Here is a 20,991-nt window from a genome sequence, read left to right on the forward strand (position 1 = left end):
GCTGTTCTGTTAACTTAAATGTTACTGCTACTATTAAATTTTCTTTAAAATGGAAACAATTTATTTTTGTAAAAATGCTAGGTTATTCAGTTTACTTGGCAGTTTTATGGTACATGGTATAATCTATTGTTATTGCTTCTCATTTAAATAGGAGAACGGTTGCATTTCTCACTTTCTTGAGGTACAGTTGACTATGAGTATGCTGGTTGGTTCAACTTCATACTAAACCTTCTTCCCTGCCCGATGGAAAGAATTCCTGTTTTATATTTCAGGGTCAAGTCCTGACACGTAAACTGACAGAAGCAGCACCATTACCTCCACCCGTACCAAGTGAGAATGCACCACCATCTCCAGCACCTCCGCTGCCTGGTGGAGCAATACCTCCTCCTCCTCCTCCACCTCCGCTGCCTGGTGGAGCGATACCGCCGCCGCCTCCGCTGCCTGGTGGAGCGATACCGCCACCACCTCCGCTGCCTGGTGGAGCGATACCGCCACCACCTCCGCTGCCTGGTGGAGCGATACCGCCACCACCTCCGCTGCCTGGTGGAGCGATACCGCCACCACCTCCGCTGCCTGGTGGAGCAATACCTCCTCCGCCGCCTCCACTGCCTGGTGGAGCAATACCTCCTCCGCCGCCTCCACTGCCTGGTGGAGCAATACCTCCTCCGCCGCCTCCGCTGCCTGGTGGAGCAGCACCACCTCCACCTCCTCCACTACCTGGTGGAGGAGCACCCCCTCCTCCACCGCCACTTTTTGGTGGGCCTCCAATGCCACCAGCTTTTGGAGGTGTTCCTTTTGCTCCCTTCCCGGTGATACCAGCATTACCACATGGAATGAAGGAGAAGAAAAAGTATAAGCTGGAAGTCACAATGAAGAGAATCAACTGGTCAAAGGTATTAGTGTTTGCCTTTTATTCCCATTGATAAAAAGTGGCTTTTGAGGAAGAAAGAGGTAGTGTGCTGGAGTTTACTTCAGATTGTTAATAGTCTGGGGAATTCATTCCATTCTTTATCCAAAATGTTTTTGATGCAGTAACTGTGATTAGTTGGTATTGGTTTTCAAAGACACCTTATGCTCTGGGGTAATCTCCAAGTGTTTAACGTTGCCAAGAGCCTATAATACCCCTTACTCTGGGGATACCTGTAGCTAACAGTTCTCAAAATTTTGGCTGATTTTATATAGAGTTAAGTTCTACATGTTGTCAGCTGTAATGGATATTTGACTTGCCCAGTGGACATTTCAGTGGTAAAATGTCTTGTTTAAAGCAGGTTTAGGTTATCAAACAATTAAAATCTTTACTTTTATAAATCATATAACTACTCTTCTCAGCAAAAAGTTGAGTTAAAGGATTGAAGGGTTTTAGGACAGGGGAAATGAATCTTGAAGTAGACAATTGGGTGGAAAACTGTTGTAACGGCTGCCATTTAAGAACTGTGACAATCTGGCAGTTGACAGAGAGAGGGATCTGGAGTTTACTCCAGATAACTACAGGTGTTTGCTCAATTGTGGCCGAGTAATGAGAAAGGATGTTGAGAAAGGAGATGTTTGCAGAGTTTTGCCTTGAGTTTCTAGGTATAAAATGCAGTAAAACATGGTATGAATGGGTACATGGAATTTTGGAAGACAGTGCAAAGCAGAACTTTGATTTTAGTTTTGTCTCCTCTGGGTTAAGCAAGCTGTGGGAGCCATAAACTATGTGTTTTGTGTTTTTTTTACTGCATTTTTGAAGACCGGTTGAAAGTGGATCAGGCTTTCAGAGACTGTAATTTTGGCTTGGATATCTTCTCAACAGAACAGTGCATGATTGCTTCTATGAATTTCTTTTAAAAATGAAGTCTGAGTGAAACTGCCTTGGTGGCAATTCATTGGGTTATTGAGTTTGATTTTTAAAAGCCTTGCATGAAACTTAGAAGCACGACTAGCTTAAAATGAGAAGGGTGGGGAAGGCATTTGTGAAATAATTTTTCCTAATAAAAAGGAATAACTCTATACTTACCATGATAGTAGGCATACAGACTTCAACTACTAACATTTTCAGTTTAAAGGCAGATATCTTGACATGAGGTTAAGGATTATTCTAAGATCAGTCCTCTGAATAAATACAGTAATTTACTATGAATTAAAGCATCTAATTAAGAAACTAAGCCACTTATTTTGCATTCATATTTCTTTTGTTGTTGTGATATGTTCTGGAAGTTTGAAAGGAAATTTGACTTCCATTGCCTTACCTGCCTGTCAGTGATAGTTGTACCACAAAACAGACTTTAACAGTGTTTTTCTTTCTCCGAGAAAGGCAGGTGTTTACCCTGTTAAGACAGTAGCAAAACTTATTAGAAGGTTCTAAAAGCAATGGTGTTATTAAACATAAGTTTTCATTGTAAGCACTGAAGTAATTTTTACTAGAGCGAATTTTTAGCTATCGTATTTTATGTAAAATTATTTGATTTAGCAGTATGTGGTTTAATATTAAACTTACATTAATAAAGTCATGGCTCTGCTAGAGTTGTGAAGCTGATGTTCCTCCCTTCTCCTTTACTTTATAAATATAGTTGATACTGTATACTGTAACAAATTTTTAAATGAGATTCTTGTTGACAGAACATTGTGTGTTGTTTGACAGATGAGTATCCCCGGAAACTAATTTAGTTCCAATACAAAATTCTTTGTTATAAGTCTGTGGGTTGGACATTGCTAAGGGAGAGATTTCTTTCTGTGAGCATGTGCGCGAAGCTCAGTGGATTTATGTAATGACAGCAGGAGATGGCAGGAGGTAACTGCTGTGTTTTCTTTCTCTTTTGGCCCTGTCATGAGGGCAGGCCTGAGAGGACATCTGTGACTCCTCTGAGGTGTGTGGCATATGACTGGTGGGTGAACGCTCACTCAAGTTAATAGTTCTGCAGAGAGTTGCTTGTATCAAAGCAGAGTGAAAAACTGTGGTGACTCAAATGAGAAGGTGGGCCACCGTTTTCATATGTGCAGTGCATGTGAGTTGTGGCTTTAAGTTGCGTACATATATCCAAACCATTAGGAATACTTTTAAAGCAGTTTTCAAACCTAGGTAACAGAATTCTATTTCATGTAGAAGCCTTCAAAGTTCGTGATGTCTAATGTAGTTGTAAGTTCAGAGAAGGCTGGTCTCTGTGCTATAATGGCACTTGTAGGTTATTAACCTGAGGTGTTTGTGCTAGGGCAGGCTTGTGGCCACTGGGAGGAGCTGTGGGACTGCTCAAGGGAAATGGCTGGGCACCATGAACTTCCCATGACTGCGCGCTTGCGCGGTCTTAACAGGTTATATTTAATGCAATTTCATTTTTTTTTTAAAACATCTTAAAATGTAGACATCTACATGAGCAGTAGCTGCAAGCACAATCTCTGATTTGCAAACTACCTGGTAAGAGCATTTACTAGTTATTACTTGCCTCTCAACATAATGGGTCACTTTGTGTCAAGATATGTTATGCAAGTATCCAGGTGTGAGTTTGCGTACGTGCTGCTTTAAAATCCCTTTTTGATCAGCGTAGCCGCTGTTTGTTCCATGTAAACGATGTAAATTTGGGGTACTAGATAATTGCATCTATCATCAAGACTAAACCATCACATCTTGTGGTTGGCAGTTTCTTAGTGGTATAAAATTCGATAGATGTATTGATGTTTGCTGGGGGAAAAAATACATAGATTGTCAAATCATGAAGGCAAATCAAAGGAGGACCTTTACATATTGCATGCTATCTGTTTTGAGCTCTAGCTTGGACTTCAGTGTAGCTTGACTGGATATCTGCTACTTATTTGTCAAGGTACTAAATCTTTGTACTACCAGCTAATGTCTGAGCTTTCCTTGAAAACCATATTCTATCTCTAATAGTGTGTTGGCATGAAGAACTTTTATCAACAATTTAATTTTACTAAGCTGTTAAGTGGCTACAGATGGTAGTTGCTGACCATAAGTTGCAGTTTAACATTGAACAACTGCCGAACATATAATTTAAACTGCGCTGTGAAATAGTGCAGGGTTTTTTTTGAGAGTGTTTCACAGCTGGTAAAACTGTTGGGAAATTCGTATAGATGTGCATATACAACTCTATAGAAAGTTGGATGTAGCCGTGTTGTCCTGGATGGAGCTGGATGACATGGGATACCAGATGTTGCTCCTGACTGAAGATGCTATATCTTTTCAATATGAAGCCTCTGAAGTGAATCACATCCGTGCAGAGCTATAACAGTCCTCTGTAGACTATTTTCACAATATCACCAAGACACAGGATCGTATGTCCATTGAGTTCATATGTAGCTGATCTACCCTGTCAGACACAATGGGATTTCAGTTTTAAGAGTACATGCAAAGATGGATGGTCTTAGGGCAACAGCACTAGACTGTGTCTGGAAATCATTTTAGTTTTTCCACAGGGTTTTTCAGGTGATTCAGGGCAAGTCGCTTTGTACCATTTCTGAATATATGCCATCACTGCTTCGAGCAAAACCTTCCAAGAACAGAAGTTTACTGTTGGAAGAGGAACTAGACTGTCTGATATTTTTTGAATAAGTGATCTTAATTGTCTTTCTAAATGAAAGTAAGCTTAGGTTTCATGTTCCTCTCAATTCTGAAGTGTTGAATAGTGGCTCTTTTTTTTGGAGTAACAGATAAAGGAGTATTATGAATCATTAATCCCATTAACTTTAGAAGGAGGAATCTAGGAGGTTGAGATAAAATCTGTGTGGAAATGCGTGGCATGTCAATTTATAGTTTCTTTTACCAGAAGAATTAATGTTTGTAACCTGTCTTTAGTATATTGCCACTGGATTTCAAAATATTTGGAGATGTGCCAAAAAAATCTGAAAGTGTATCAGGCAGTAGTAGTTGAAAAACAGGCTTTCAAAATATTTAAGTGGAACAATAATCAAAATTGTCAACCATGTTTTTCATATATTATTTTCAATAAATATTAAAATAGATTTGAAACTTGCTTTACTTTCTGTCTGTAATTCTTATAATTTGCAAATAAGGATAAACGATAACCCTCTGTCTTTATTGTGGGAGGTGGAATTAAAAGTATCTAGGGGGAAAAAGACCGTAAATCTTTGGTTTTGGTTAACATGCATCAGAGCGCATTCTTAGTGCTATAGTACAGTAGGACAGTGCTGGAAAATTCAGGCCTGTTTTAGAGAATTGTAGATGATGGTGATAGTACAAGTAACTGTAGAGTGTCCTGGAAGATTAAGTTGGTGAGGGGTTTTCTTTGTTTATTTGCATATAAATCTCAGTGCATTTCTAGAAAACTGAACACGTTTTAGAGAATAAACATTAACTTTAATGCCTTTGAATTTAAAAGGAATTATATAGTCCTGCTGTTTTCTTAAAACATGCGTTTAAAATATCTTTAACCTCCTGCCAGCCACACCAACCTATTATGTCTTTTAGAAGAAAAAAGGACTCTTTTAAGTAGGCTAGTTGTATTAAAATGAAACAAGAATATATGAGTTGCCATATTGGAAAAGATGCTCATGTATTACTTTGAGGAATTTGGGTTGGATTTTTCTTTTGAAATTCATCTAGCCGTATAAAAGTCCTTTTAGTTCATGTACTCTTATGAATAATTTGAATTACACAATTTTGTAACCCTTAACCCTTACATATAAATTTAAAAAAAAAAAGTAATTTCCCCTGCTATGAAATGTTTATTGTCTGTTGAAGATACTTTGCCACTGAATGTCTTCTTTCTGTGTAGAAGATTACTCTATTCAAAGCTTCTATCATACAATTTTCTGGATTTTTTTAATAACTATATTCCCTCCTTTTGAAATGGAGCTCTAATGTTTTAGAAATGCCTTTCCACCTGGGCTTTTAAGAAAATGTTGCATGGCTATTATTTCAGTTAACTTCTCTTATGACCTTCGACTTCCAGATGTTTATATTAATGCCTTGTATCTGTTTGGGTATTTTCATCTGGACTTTTCTCCTTATAGATTATAGGTTTTATCACAGATTTATATTTTGCCATTTTTCTTGAGGGAGGGGAAGAAAATTTATATGCCGTTGGCAATATCATTCTTTCCTGAAGTTGCTGCTCATCTTTGACTCTCCACTGTTTTGTCCGGTTAGGATAGTTTCTTTCCTACGATTCATTTATCTTTTTCATTCATTTAGGCATTTCACTGAAGCAGGGAAGAATTCCTGACCTACATTCAACTTAAGCTTTATACACTCAGTTTTCCTTGTTAAATAATATCTGATTCTAGAGTCAGTTGCACTGGTTTTGTAACTGTGAGACATACTCAGGCTCCTATCCTGTAAACATACAGGAAAATGAGCTTTTCTAATTTATAGTACGTATTTGCCACTGCAGTCAATTTCATTGTAATCAATTATGTTCATGTGTTTATACAAATAATTTATAAAGTGTGCATCTGAACACTGTATGTGACAATTGAAAGTAACTACAGATGGACATGGTGCTTAAGTGCTCTGGGAACCATGCTGAAGATCTCCTGCATACTGAAAAAGAGGAAGTGTCTGTTTGATCATCACTTTTAAGGAGCCATTGTTTTGGGAATAAAAATCTTACTGTTTATTTTAGTGCCTTTTGTTGTAACTGTCTTTACTGTTAGTGTTGGATAAAGGTATTTTTTAAAAGTGTCGTACCTGCAGCTGGTGGTAGGACAGCTGCACATTAACTGATTGATTGTATGGTAGAAGGTGGACCGATGTGTTGTAGTGAAATCCTAGTGAGGCTTACAAATATGGTATTGGTAAATTCCCTGCATATCATCTTGAAGTTAAATAGTCCTTGAAAATGAATTGGCATTTAAACAAGAATTGATAAGACTTTAAAAACTGGAAGAGGAACATATTTGAAAACAAAATAGCTCTTCTAAATCATACATGAAGAATAAAATTGGCTTTCAGCTTCTATAGTGCAGAGTACTACTTTTAATATAGCCACTATCAAATAAGGTACTGTGATGAAATTTGCATTTACATTTGAAAAATGGAAATTATATTAAAAAGTTATATTAAGTATAAAATTATTATAAAAGATAATTTATTATAAAAAGATATTTCTTCCTACAGAATTACAATTGAGTTGCTGAAAGGTCCACATTGACATATCACTTGCAAGTAAGATACTCCATACTCTGGCAGTGTAAGAAAGACTGTTCCTTCTACAGTTCTCAAGCAGCAGGGATGCATGTCAGTAATGAAGAATTTGGGAATGGTCTAGAAAGTAACCAAGAGACATCTTGAACACTTTCAAACCCAGATGCTAATATGTTACCAGCCCTGTTTGGAAAACTTGTTGAATGGGAAAAATATAATAAAAATTCTTGTGTAGATAGAGAGCAGTTCACCTCATTGTGTTTTGTTCAGGAAGCGTCTGTGAGAGGACATAATACCTGTAACATGCCTAAGCTTATTTCAGTCCAGTTATCACAACAGTCTGGTAGCATTGGCTTTAATTTTTCAATGCTATTGAAAATACTAGTTATAAACTTTGGAGATGCCATTTTTTGTTTCAGATTGAGCCTCAAGAGATAGCTGAAAACAGCTTTTGGGTGAAAGCTGACGAAGAGAAATTTGAAAACCCAGAACTGTTTGCAAAATTGGCACTTACCTTTGGAACACAAATGAAAGGTATGTTCTTCTTTTACTTTGTATTATGCTTTTATAAGTTTAAAACTATGCAATGACAGACTGTTATGCTTTGTGCTATACCATGGAATTCATATAATGGTTTTACATTGGGAAAATGACTTAAAACTTGTGTTTTTATTAAGCATAGCAATCTATTACAAGAATTGCTCCTCCCTCGCTTTACAGCATGAGGGGAGGAACCTTTTGTAATAATACCTCTTAAAAGTGCAGGGTATGTTACAGACAGATGCAAATTGTCTTCAAATTAAATTAAATTTAAATTCTAATCCTAAAACCACACTCATCTGCATTAATATTCCTAGCTGCAGGAACTGTTGTCAGGTTCTTCTAGATATTCCACACATGGAGGATTTGTCATGTAACACGAATTTACTTGCTTGTATCACTCTGCTAAATCAAAACCCTCTAGAAGTACTGTAGCAATTACAATATGCAGTTGAATCACAAAATCACGCCTCAATAAATATGCCTGGTGTCATGATTCTGGAGTATGTGTGTTGAAACCATCATTCTTTTCAAAGTTCTTGTCTTTGTGTCCGTAGTGTTTGCTTTCAGTTGTTTTATTGTTGACTTTTTTTTTTTAACTATATGCATCTCTGTTTTAAGAAAAAAGAGAAGTCTTTAAATATACTCCTTTAATTAGTGTTTAAATTTGTGTTGTGTAATCTGAGAAGCATACGCCCCCCAGGTTATGTGCAGTTAAACTGTGTTGTTGCTGCCATTAGTGAATGATGTAAGTTAGTTTTCAAAGGATTGAATGTGTGAGTGCACACTCTTTAAACTGTTTGCATAATACAATGGGAAAGTGCCAGATATTCTGCTGACTTTTGTTGGAACATAGTGTGAAATGGGTCTGTTTGACTACTAGAGAGAACAATACAGTGAGAATAAAAACTATGCTGGAGCTTTCTCTCAAGTGTTACTGACGCTGCTCAGTATGTCATGTAAATAGCTCTTCTGCCATTTGTTTTCCATGAAAAAGATCATTAATTTCTCAAACAATTCCTTCAGTAGGAGATATGATAATATTTATATCTTGAGTTGGGAATGCAATTTCTAACAACTGAATATTGGTTATGATTTCGATACTTCAATAACATCCTCAGCATTTCATGCCTTTCAAATGGTCTTTCAATACTTCTGAAGCTTCATACAGCCTCTTCAAGTCTTTTCATTATTATCTGTGGTTAATGGTCAATTGATCAGTGTTGCATATGTGGCCATTTACTGGTAATTTGTTTCAGGCACTGAAAAAAAGCAAGTACTGTTGAAGTACAGTTCAATAATAACTTACTCAGGAGGTAATGAAGAAGCCCAACAAATTAAGAGTCCAAATAGTGGTAGATACTGAAAGAATGAATTCCTGATCTAGCTACAAATGTTTTGTCCATTTATGAACCAGTTAGAATATGATATACTTAAGGGATGTGCAGTTCTTGAAGGTGGATGGAGTCTCACCTATCAAGTGTTTGTAGGCCGAATCTGAATAAACAAACATACACTTAGGGTTTTGAAGTGAATGTGTGTACAGACTGTAAGCATTTTTATGCCGCTGTTTTGTTGTTTGGTGTTGTTTTTGTTTTTTTTTTTTCCCCTCTAACTTTTTGGCTTTGCAAATTAACAATTCATGCGATGCTTTTGTATTTCAACCATAGGGAGTCTTCTACTTTAATTCGAACCACTAAAATGCTATCACTTCTATCAATTACGAGAGGATTTTATTACTTCAAAATTAAGTTGTATTGCACATGGGGGTTTGTGGTATCCTGGCTGGTGTCTGAATTTCAGGAATAAGAACTGCAATTTCTATTAATACAGTGTTAGAAAAGTTAGCTCAGGTTAAGGAAGGTCTCTCAGAGGACCATAACTTCCCTAAACAATTTCTTGAGTAGATTCCTTGAGTTATTTCTGAATATGTCTTTTTCTGTGATCTTTTGAAACCCCTTCAAAGAGTTAGTCGTAGCTGTGGTTTTCATAAGATAAATATACAATTCTTTCACTTGGAGCTCATGCTCTTCTCAGTAGTCGATGAATTTGAGCCATTAGTATTTTGCTTTTACAGTGCTTCCCACTTTCTGCTCTAAATGTTCAGATATTACATGCAGTAATACAAAAGCATCATCTGCGGTAATTGAACTCTCTTTTCCATTCTGACATTAGATAGATTCTTGGTTCGTAGCATTGCAGTGAGCTTAAAATGTTGTGGAGTTCGTCGGTGGTTTTAGTGTGACGGCAAGGCAGGAAAACCTCTAAGGGACAGAACCCCTAGCAGCTGATAACACTTACAATGGAATGAGACCCTTCTTAATGAAAACGACAAGCTTCTTCCTTGAGCTGAATTCTTTCATCAGAAATCCGAAGAACTGTTTCTGAATTCCTGAAAAGCTTCTTTATTAAAAATGGTGAAAAAACCCTCTTGAAATTTTGACATAGCTGTCGGTTTCATACAAGAGGAAATTCTTGTTGACATAGTTGCACAGTTCTAAAACTACGAATAACAGGAATTCTCCAAATAGCTTACTGTGGTGATAGCCTTGCAGATATTTTAGCTCTTCTTCCTTAAGTTGTTCTCAGTTAATGATTGTAGAAAATAAGATGCCATAACAAAGGACTGTTAAAAGTGCTACTACATGTTACCCAGGATATTCAAATATTACCCAGGATATATTTGACTGACTAGTACAGAAAGTCAGTATTGTCTGTCTCTGAATTCAAGTTTTTCTTAAAACTTGAAAGCCTGCTAGAAGTCAAGAAGAGTTTCAGAGCATTTCATTCAAGCACAGGCTCAAATAATTGCATTTTACAAGTGTTGTGGTTCAGCCCCAGTCGGCAACTAAACATGATGCAGTCGCTCACTCACTCCCCCCACCCCTGTGGGATGGGGGAGAGAATCAGAAGAGCAAAAGCAAGAAAACTCGTGAGTTAAGAACAGTTTAATAATTGAAATAAAATGGTAATGATGATAATAATAACATAATAAAAAGGAAAAGGGGGGAAAAAAAACACCAACCCACAAGCGATACAGCCGCTCACCACCCGCCAACCAATGCTGCCGGTCCCCGAGCCGTGACTGCTGCCTCACTCCCCCGGCCAGCCCCTCCCAGGTAACATACTGGGCATGACGTTACATGGTATGGAATATCCCTTTGGCCAGTTTGAATCTGCTCTCTTAGCTGTGCACCCGGCAGGGCATGGGAAGCTGGAAAAGTCCTTGACTAGTACAAGCACTACCCAGCATCAACCAAGACATCGGTGTGTTATCAGCATTGTTTTCAGACTAAGTCCAAAGCACAGCACTATGCCAGCTGTGGTGAAGAAAATTAACTCTATCCCAGCTAAAACCATGACAACAAGCACCTTTTTTGTGCCACTACTGTCCGTAAAGGGAAACATTACATGTTATTCACCATTCTTCCTCACCTTTTACCTTAACAGCCACAGGCAGCTCATTAATCCCCAAAATACTTATTTCAAGCATAATCTAGGATCAAATTTCTTTTCTGCTTTAGTCCCATTTCTTGGTGTGGTTTCTGAATACATTACAGGAGAATGATAGAAAGACAAGTAGTAGCACATTTTATATTCTCTCAAGAGCACAGTCAGCATGTAAAACAAACAAATGGATGAGTGGAAGAAAACTGACAATTGTCAAAAGCAGTTGTGATGACTTAGCGTTTACTATCTTGTATTTCATGGCATTTTGAAATGCCAGTGGGAATAGTAACTAAACTAAAACAAATGATAGTGTACACGCTTACTAAAAACTTGTAATTCCACACAGGTTGCAGCACTCAAATTTGACTAAACGTCCGAATTCTATGATTCTCTGAATTCATGATTCTCTGGCACAATGCGAATGAAACTTTGGGAATTTTCCTTATTTAGCATATTTTTGTTTTAAGATACTCCAAGAATAACTTAATATTGATTGTCACTATACGATGTGCTGCCTTGCTATCTGAGTATGCCTGTTTTCAAGGCAGGCAGCCAAAGCTGCAGGGAAGTGCTACTTTTGGAGACCAAAAGTATGGGGGGAAAGTCCTAAGACACTTCTGAAGCACAGTTTTCATTAGTTAATGAATTATTGCATTCATCAGTTAGCTGCTTGTGAAATGTAGGAATGTTTAATCACAGAGCGCCAGGAACAAAAAGGAATGATCCCTGACTGGTAAGATAATTTTACCTCAAACATACTTGGGTCCAAATGATCTTTTAAAAAGTATGCCTAAGGTTAAATCTTTACTTGCTACTGTAACTTTAGATATTTAATACTAATACCCTGTGAATATGTAGAATGTATTTAGTTAGGTTCAAATCAGAACTAACAGTCAAACGGCAGTATTTGGTCTGTGAGATCAGTTACTGAGCACGGTTATGAAAACATCCGTTGTACAGGGAGCATTAAGAAGTATTGCCTTTCAGACTTTTTACAGGATTTTGAGATCTTGGGGTTTGAACTAAGTTAACTGAAATCTAATTATCACTGTCTCAGTACAGTCTGGAAGGATTTTCTGCATTTATTTTCCAAGACAAATACAGATCATCCGAATGCCTTTTAAGGGCCTCTGACAAATGGGCTCCAGGGCTTCACATTTTCATTAAGGATCTTGGATGAGTGTTTTGAGCTTGAAACAGTGCTTCCAGATGCAGAGATGAAAACGATTATAGTCTCACAGAGCATTTTGGCAAGTAAATGATACTTCGGATCAGGCACACTTGAAAATGAATGGGCAAATGTGGTGGTCGTTAATGAGTTGGGCACTATTAACATATGGGAGAGGGACTGCATTGTGAGGGGCAATGAAACACACAGATGCATGTTCCCTTGTGTAGCTGCACAGAAGAAAGGGTAAATAAAGGTGGTATTAGTTTCCAATCAGTTACTTGTTTTCTTTTGAGCTGGTTAATTCTAAGAGAGAATCTGATATCATCCAGATTTTACTTTGTGAATCATGCAGTGCTTTAAAGTGAAATTAGTGATTTTGCTGGTGAAAACATGCATCATCCTTTTACAGTTCTTGAGTCAGTACTTGAAAATTTCAGGCTCAGTAGTATTTGGTTGGCAAAATAATCTTATCATGGATTGATTTGTGTTTTGATACTTAAATAGCAAAAGGAAGGAACTCTACTGAGCTATTGTTAGCTCAACCTTATCTTCTTATTTTTAAAACAGTTAAACCTTTCCTGCAAGGAACAGTCTCTTCGGACAAGTTTTTTTAACAAAGTTAAAGTGTTTTTTTAACATAGTGAGGTTTTTTCCTTTCTAAAACTTGTGTGATCAGTTTTAAGCTTTGTGTGATCACATAAATATTTTCTTAAATAAACTAAAAAGCCTTTTGAGTTTATGAAGTATAAAGACAATGTGAAATAAACTCAATGAACAATTCTTCTTAGCTGGATTGCATAGTATGAAGCTTGCAGTAATTCTTAATAACTGAAGAGAGGAGATCCAGGTGATCAGCTAAATGCATCTTGCCCTTGTGAGTTTATTACGTGATCCTAAGTCATTAATTTCCGTAAAACACAGTGAAATAATGAGGTGTGTTATCAACTAAGAATGCCTTCTTATTGATGTCTTTAGATGGTCCAACTATCAAAATTCTGGAAGTAAAGATTACGTATTTTTGATTAAATGCATAATAGCAATTTTCTACTGAGGGAAATATTGTAACAAAGAATTTATGCTTAGTAAATTAATCCAGTCTGGCTATATGTCTGTGGAAGCTTGGGCTACTGCTTTTTGGTGGGGTTGGGCGTGCGTATGTTTGTATTTCTGTAGAATGTCTTAAAAAAACCCCAACAACTAAAATGAAGTGTTTAAAATGTAGTGTTCTTGGCAAGAACCTACTTAATAGCAAATCTTTGAAAGCCTTTAAGCAGGTCATGTTATGCTGTGCACCTAGGACACTGTTTTTCTAAATTTTGCTTTTGTTCCTTAACTGACATCAAATTTTGCCTTTGGCTCCTGGTGTAAGGGAAAAGAACGCTATTGGCAGCAGTGTGATGCCTGCAGTGCTTTGTGCAATATGATATCAAAAGCTCCCTATGTTGGTGTTTAATTTTTTTTAATATTAAATACATATATAATTGTACGATGAAGTGTCTTCTAGCAGGTAAAAGTAAATGATTAAAATGTTATGGCTCTGTAGATAAGTTGTGATGCATTATGTGCTTGGGGCCTTGATAACTTTGGAAGAATGTGACGATACTCAATGTATCAGGCCTGCTGCTATCAAAATCACTTTTCACTGTTTGATTGATAGTCTAATTGCAAAACACTACCAAGCAAGTTAATGCTTTCTCCCTAAAGGATCATGTTAATTTCTGGCTCTTGTAATTTAGGTTATACGTTTTGCCAGTCAAGAATGATAGTGGTGCTCTGAAGAAATTAATTATGTGTACAGTAGATCTGTAAAGGTAGTAATTAGTACATAATAGTTTGTAACTACTGGGATTGTTCCAGTACAGAATTCATTATCCACCCAACTTACCTCAAGGGAAAACTTCTCAATCAGGGTTCTGTTGCTTCTTGATGATTAGACTTCAAAAATACAATTCAACAATCATTTTGATATGTTTCCAAAATTGAGGTAAGGTTTTAATAGCTGAGTTGTATTTTTCACATTATGGGAGCTTGAGTGAGAAAGGACAAATCTTGCATGTAAACTGTAATTGAACAAAACATGAACAAAATATTCAGGTTTTTATTTTCATATTTTTAATGTAATAATATATACGTAATATAAAAATCTATTAAATAGCTTATTTTAATATGGAAACTTCAGTGGCTGTCCAGTCCTACCCTTGATACCTCCCTCTGAACCACTTTCAGGACTCATCTGTAGCTCACATTTAAAATATTAGTAATCGTGAAAAATTAATCAAATGTGGATAGGATTAACTAAAATTTGGTTTTAACTTGTTCATATTTTGGCTCAGTGCCAGGATTTTAGTATCTAAACTTGTTCCTTTGGTTGAGGAGGAAAAGGGTGGAAATGAGCAGCTGAAAGTAGTATGAAAAGGTTGTTGGAAAAAATTCAAGAAAGAGCGTTAACTAACATACCAAAAAACCTGAAGAACAGTCCAGGGAGACATTAATTCTGAGGAAGACACATCATGTGACATGATGAGGTTAAGAAAAAGGTGATGTTTAAATAACACTAACTGCTGTGATGATATCAACATCGTCTGGTGTCAACATCATTAATAATGTTTATTTCAAGGTGATAAATAGTTTCCTTCTTAGGCTATACAGGTTGGACTATAAACAGTTCAGGAAACTATACTTGTGCAGAACTATAAGCAGATGACAATGCTCCTCCAAATGAGTTTATTATAAACATTATAAAGTAAATGTTCTTTTAAAATTTGTCAGAAATAGCGAGGGGACTGGCTCTAAAAGCAGATGAAGGTGGAATGCCTGTTACCACACATAGGTGGTATGGTAGGTATATGCAGGTGTTGCACTCATGTTTTCGTGAACAAAAAGTACACCAACCTTTTACGGAGACTTCAACACTTATTTGTACTTTATCGAAGTGTTAAGTCTAACCAAAATATAACCAACACAATTATTCCAGTTACATTGATACTAAGACTCAAACTTCTCTATCAACCACCCTTTCTTCTTTTGGATGTTATGCTTACCCGTCCTATGTCCCCCTGAAGAGTGAAGGTCCAATGGTGTTGCAGCAAGTCATCAACATCTCGAGTTCTTAACCACAAGTCCTATGATCTTACAGTGGAGATTTTCCTCCTTTTAAGTCTGCTTGGGGTTATTCTAGCTTTGCTGGTAAAATACTATTTAAAAGACAGTGACTTTTTTTTTCCCTGCTAGTAGGTCATTGACTAGTGTCTTCTGATTGCATTTGTTGATTGGGGTAGCTTATCAAGAGTCCCTTCAGTTCTGGTAAAATACCTGTACTTTATTCTTCCCTGCCTTAAAGTGCTTGGATGACTACATTCTAATTGAGGTGAATTATTAAAACTTGAGCTGTGGCAGTCTTTTGATTACCACCTACTTTCTATGGTACATGGCATTTGAGGTCTAAATGTCAGCTTTCTTGGAGTAGTGAATTAAAGGCCAGAATGTAGGTGGGCTGCTATTCCCACCCACTTAAGCTTTTATTTTCCCTTGCTTGCAGCATCCGTAAGAACACCTTATTATACCTTAAATTTATATTTTCCATTGTTAGGAAAATGTGACAGTAAATTTGAACAGGTTGCCTACTTCAGTATTTGCAATTATTCCTCTTCCCCCAAAAGTTCTATAGTACAGCAGTATGAATGGTATAACTGTCTGTATTTAATTTCTTCTTCTGTGTTGAACCAGGAAGATGCAATGTATTTAGTATATTTGTATTAGGCTTTAATTAAAACAACCCTTCTTGTTTGAACACATTTTGTTGATACTATTAACATGTTAATTCTGTAATATCCATGTGCAAGTAAATAGTGTGGTCTTAGTTGTTACCATCCTGCAGAAGATATTCACATTATGTTCAAATGCGGAATACCCGTGTGCAGTCTGCGCTGAGTTTTCTTTGAGGCCCTTTTGCTGCTGCTTGTTGAGCCACTGCATGTTCACAGTAGTTTCTGTCTTTTGAACCGTCTTGTGTCCTCCAAATTTAATTGTGCAAGGTACTTTTATGCAAGAAGGGAATGTAGAACTGACTACCAAACCACCTAGTTGGGAAGGGCATTTTAAAGCTGTGTTTTTTGTGTTCTACATCGGATACAAAACAGGCTGATTTTTAATCTCCTGAAGAAAATAGTGTGTAATTTTTCTCCTGTGTGAAACCACCCATTCTTAAAGGATAGTGTTACTTTGCAGGTATTTTTATATTTCTAGAGTAAATTATACTCTTTCTATTTATACCTCTGCCAGATATTGAGGAAAGGGAGAAAGCAAGAAAGAAAGACCGGCTAGTTTCAATGTAAGTCAGTAGATACTGTTGATTCAGTTGATTTTTTTTTTTTTGTTTAGTTTTGTTTGTTTGTTCCTTCCCCTTGTCCCCCTAGTTAACAGCTATGTCTTTCTGACACGAATTTTATTATTTTTAACCCCCGCTGTGACCAGTTATTTCCTGAAGCAGGTAGTGTTCTTTGATCAGAATGAATGTTTTAACTTCAAACTTTCTCACTGAAATAATTAAGTTTACACAAATCTAAAACATACCCCTGTAGTAGCTATAAGAAAATTAACTCTATCCCACTGAAACCAGGACAATGCTTTGAATGCAGTTTTAATGTGTTTATTCTGCCATTGAAGTGATGTTGTATTTCAAGGCTAATTCTACCTCTGTGCAGTGTTCCTCTGGGAATATTATAAAGCTTGTATTCACTGTTATTCTTGACTGACAAATGACAATATGAAATACTCATCTTTCTTCATCAGCCCTTCCTTTTTGCTTGATATAATGAAACATTTCTAGTGGGGAGAAAAAAAACTTTGTTTATCTCACTTTTCAGCAATTTCTTAGTAAGGAGATAAGTAGCCGCCGAAGAATGAGGTCAGTGGATCATTAAACCTGAACAAAAACTGCAGTTGTTTACATTCGGTACTTATAAAGAAAAGGAAAAGAGTTCAGTACTTTTAAGAAATACATCTGAATTTGATATGCTAAGAAGCCCAGATCAAAATCTGCAGAGAACTTAAACTGTTACAAGCTTTAAATGCACTCAGTTTTGGCCAAAGTTCCTCTAATGCAGCTGTATTTGTAGGTGTGAGACAGCGAGCTTCAGTTTGGTAGAGGAATCTCTAGTATTAAACACAGATATGTTGTACATGAATTGCTTTGGTGAAATGAAAAATTAAAAAAACCCACGAACTCATAATGTGTTTGTTTCTGGATTGCAAACTGCAGGTGGCTCCCTTGGTCTTCTGATTAATTCAGGATATATATGTTTGTTTCACAAGCCCTCTGCTTTTCAGAAGTATATGAATCCAAAGCAAAGGAAGATACTGCTTGGCAGTGTGGGGTCACCAAATGTTTCTGTGTCTTACAGGAATTTCATTTAGTTAGATTGCATGCTTGGGTAATCAGTCTTGATATGTCAGTTTCACACAGAAGTGAAGCAGGCTGGTTTCTTTTCATCTTTCAATGTATTTGAAATTGTTGTTCTTTTCCAACAACAGAGTAAATTCAAGTACCATACAGAAGAAAGAGTGAGTTATTAATCTGCCATTTGTCATCTTTTCCTTTCCTTCTCAACCGGATTTTTCCAATAGGTAAAATGTCAAACTCAGGGATAGAAAAACTTTGCATTGTTTAAATAAAATGATGCCTGAAATTATTATCACTTATTGTAGATTTATATATGTGTCTCTGTGTTTGTATTTTTATATATTTCTGTATGCATTTTTTGGTTCTTAAATGATCTTAGAATTATTTAAACAACGATCACAGTAAATGCATATAAATATATTTCTTGATGAAGGAAAAGAATATTTGTATGTAATTACCAATGAAATAAAAAAGCTTTTCTGCCCAGAAGTGTCAGGGCCAATTGGTACCAGATAGAGGTATCCAGTCTTGCTATGTTTAAAGTATCAAGAGAAAAAAGAAGGGGGGGAAGGTGTGTTCTTTGTATTCAGGTTTGCATCAGGTACTAAAGGTGACATGCAGAAATTGAGTCCTTAATAGTTATACTTTATAAACAAACTTTCAGTAGTTACAGAGAGAAGCACGGTTTCCACACAGACCTTAGGAACGATGCATGTAGTTTTGCTGCAGCTGGGCTATTGTTCAGGAGAATCACAAATGAGGCCTCCCAAGAGTTACTTGTATGTATGTATGTTCCTATGTAAATTTTTTTGTATGAGGAAGCCACCGTGCAAATGGTAGCTGTTCGATAGCACCTGCTCCTATTGAAGGGAGTGTGTGTCTTTTATTTCAAGAGCATCGGTACCCATTTCATTCATCATACTACAAAAGGACTAAAATGAGAATAGCGTTCTAAAGGTACCCAAACAAACAAAAGCTTCCAGTTAGGAGGCAATATTTGTAAATTTTAGTTCCTCAGATTTTATTTCAAATAGCATTTTAGCACACATACCTCTCAATAAGTTAAATGATTCCTTTTCTATATGGAAGGTAATTTGTAACATTGGGTCATGAGGAATAAATATATTTTATTTTGGAAAACCACACTATGTAAAATATACTGTTGGTATGACCTACTAGCAATTATACTACTTATTTGCTAGAAGTAGATCAGAAGCTGAATATTCATCCTCAAATTTGTATTTAAAAACCACTGTAACAAAAAAGATATCTTTTACTTGATTTACTTGGGAGTGTCTGTCAGTTCTGTGTTGTTTGTACTTAACACTAATTCTGTATGATAAAACTCAGTGTTGTATGATGAAATGTGCAGATAGGCACTGTTGTACACATTACTGAGAACAAATGGAGGCTTTTTCTTCATAAATGACTTCGCTGATGCCAGTATTTTGACCGCAAGCTTTGTCTGTGGTGGACTAATTTGAGGGAACGCTGATACTTTGTGAAGACTTTGTTTTGAAACATACAAGAAGGTTGAAATAGAGTTGTTTTTGTTTTTGTTTTCAGTTTGGGATTGTAGAGTTGTTTTCATCATGTGACAGTTAATGAAGAATACCCCAGATTTTTTTTTAAAAAAATCTATTTAGACTGTCTCAGAAGTTAGGATCAGTGTCAGTTGTGTTATTTTAGTTGTGTACATTGTATTGTTTTCCTGTAAAATCTTAAATAAATAATTCTTTCAGAATGATCTTGCGATAAATTTGAACAGATGCAGGAATTTTACTGGAGTTCTTGGGCTGCAGTACGCTTTAATTATGTCTCTTTTAGGACTCTGCTTATAAAAGCTTAGTGGTATATTAATAAGGGAAAAAATTAATGAGGGACAGGTCCAATATAGATGGGATTTTCCTGGATCTTCTATTTGTTATTCCTGGATCTTCCTTGCTCCACATGTGCAATAGTTAAAGTTAGTATTTTTTCCACAGCATTGGTGTTGTATCAGAAGGGTTCAGATTGAATAGTTTGGATATTGTCTTGGTTAGCATTACATAAAGAACTGTAATAATTGCAGCTTCAGTCTGTACATGAATTAAATTATATTCAGATTAAGAGACAGATGGGAAATAGTTTGAGGTCTGGGATATTTGAAAGTTGCTAGCTTTATTCATTGGTTGCTTTGAGGTATATAATAATGTATTCCACACAATCCCTATAGAAATCAAATACATTTCCAAAGTCAGCATTATATCTATTCTAAATCCAGGTCATATGCTCTAATGTGGAGGTGATTCGTTCAGTTTTAGTTTAACAAGCACTGCTTAACCCTTTTGAAATGTCACTAGGACAAGTTAGTCTTCCCCACTGGAGACTTGAGGAACAAGTACTCAAAATAAGAAACCTCGCTGGCTACTGCCTCACTGTGTTACTTCTGCAGATACACGCTGATTATCTGCCTTTTTTAGTGCTATGTGTGAAACAGATTGTAGAAGGTATCACATGTGTATATGCTTGCTATAAGACCATTCTTTGGTTAAGGAATCTGTGGAACAGAGGAGTATTAATAAAGAAAAGAAGCCCCGGCTGTTCAGCTTTCCTGCAACTTTACATTAGTAATTTTGTCAAAAAGCTTCAGCAGCGGAATTTGAGGAAGGCTATTTTCTTTTTCTCAAGTATGTCAGGTTAACTATCATAGTTTTTCCACTTAAGAAAAGTATGAGGGTTTTGCTGCTTGAGTAATTTTAGGTATTTCTTGGTATTCCTTCAGTAAACTTTGGGAACTGCTTGGTAATTCTGAAACTAATAAATTAATGAACCTCTTGTTTTATTTAATCCATAAAAATCTGATTTTGGAAGTGCGACAAATTGATTTCCAGAACACGTGGTTGGCATTGGGGTTGTGATGAACTTGCAGAGCAGTGTTTTGTCTTAAAGGAATGGAAGGAAAGATATTGGAGTGAGAAGAGCCGTGTATGTTCTTAAAAGGTCTCCTCTGGGTGTGTGTTTAACAATGTTGTGACTCAGCTGTCTTAGTTATGATGCCTTAAATTTTAGGTGGTAACTTACAGAATTCATGTATTAATTTGTTAGACTCGAGTTCTCAGAATTTAAAAATTAAAATCTTGAAAAGGTGAGAGAGTTAATTCTGACTGTAAAGAAAAATAAGGGGATGTAAACTCTCAAAGGCTTGCATGTTTGTTTTTTTCTTTTTTCCTGCATTTGGTGTCTCAGAGGTCCCCATTAGAAAAGAGTAAGGATCACTACTTGCCATACACAGATAAGTGAATGTTGCCCACATACATATGTTTAACAAGTTTGGGATTCCACCTTAATGTGCGA

The 20,991-nt window shown here is 36.4% G+C and overlaps 1 protein-coding gene across 4 annotated transcripts in view; it reads left to right on the plus strand.

Moving 5' to 3' along the window:
• Positions 1-20,991, plus strand: part of DIAPH2 (diaphanous related formin 2) — a 254,044-nt gene that overhangs the window by 53,583 nt on the left and 179,470 nt on the right. For all 4 annotated transcript variants that reach the window (XM_064462901.1, XM_064462898.1, XM_064462899.1 and 1 more), the window contains 2 exons: positions 273-893; positions 7,513-7,627. In XM_064462901.1, the coding sequence (XP_064318971.1) occupies positions 273-893; positions 7,513-7,627 (736 nt within the window). The remainder of the gene's footprint in view (positions 1-272; positions 894-7,512; positions 7,628-20,991) is intronic.

The sequence above is a fragment of the Phalacrocorax carbo genome, chromosome 11, assembly GCF_963921805.1.
Source record: "Phalacrocorax carbo chromosome 11, bPhaCar2.1, whole genome shotgun sequence".
Taxonomy (NCBI): Eukaryota; Metazoa; Chordata; class Aves; order Suliformes; family Phalacrocoracidae; genus Phalacrocorax; species Phalacrocorax carbo.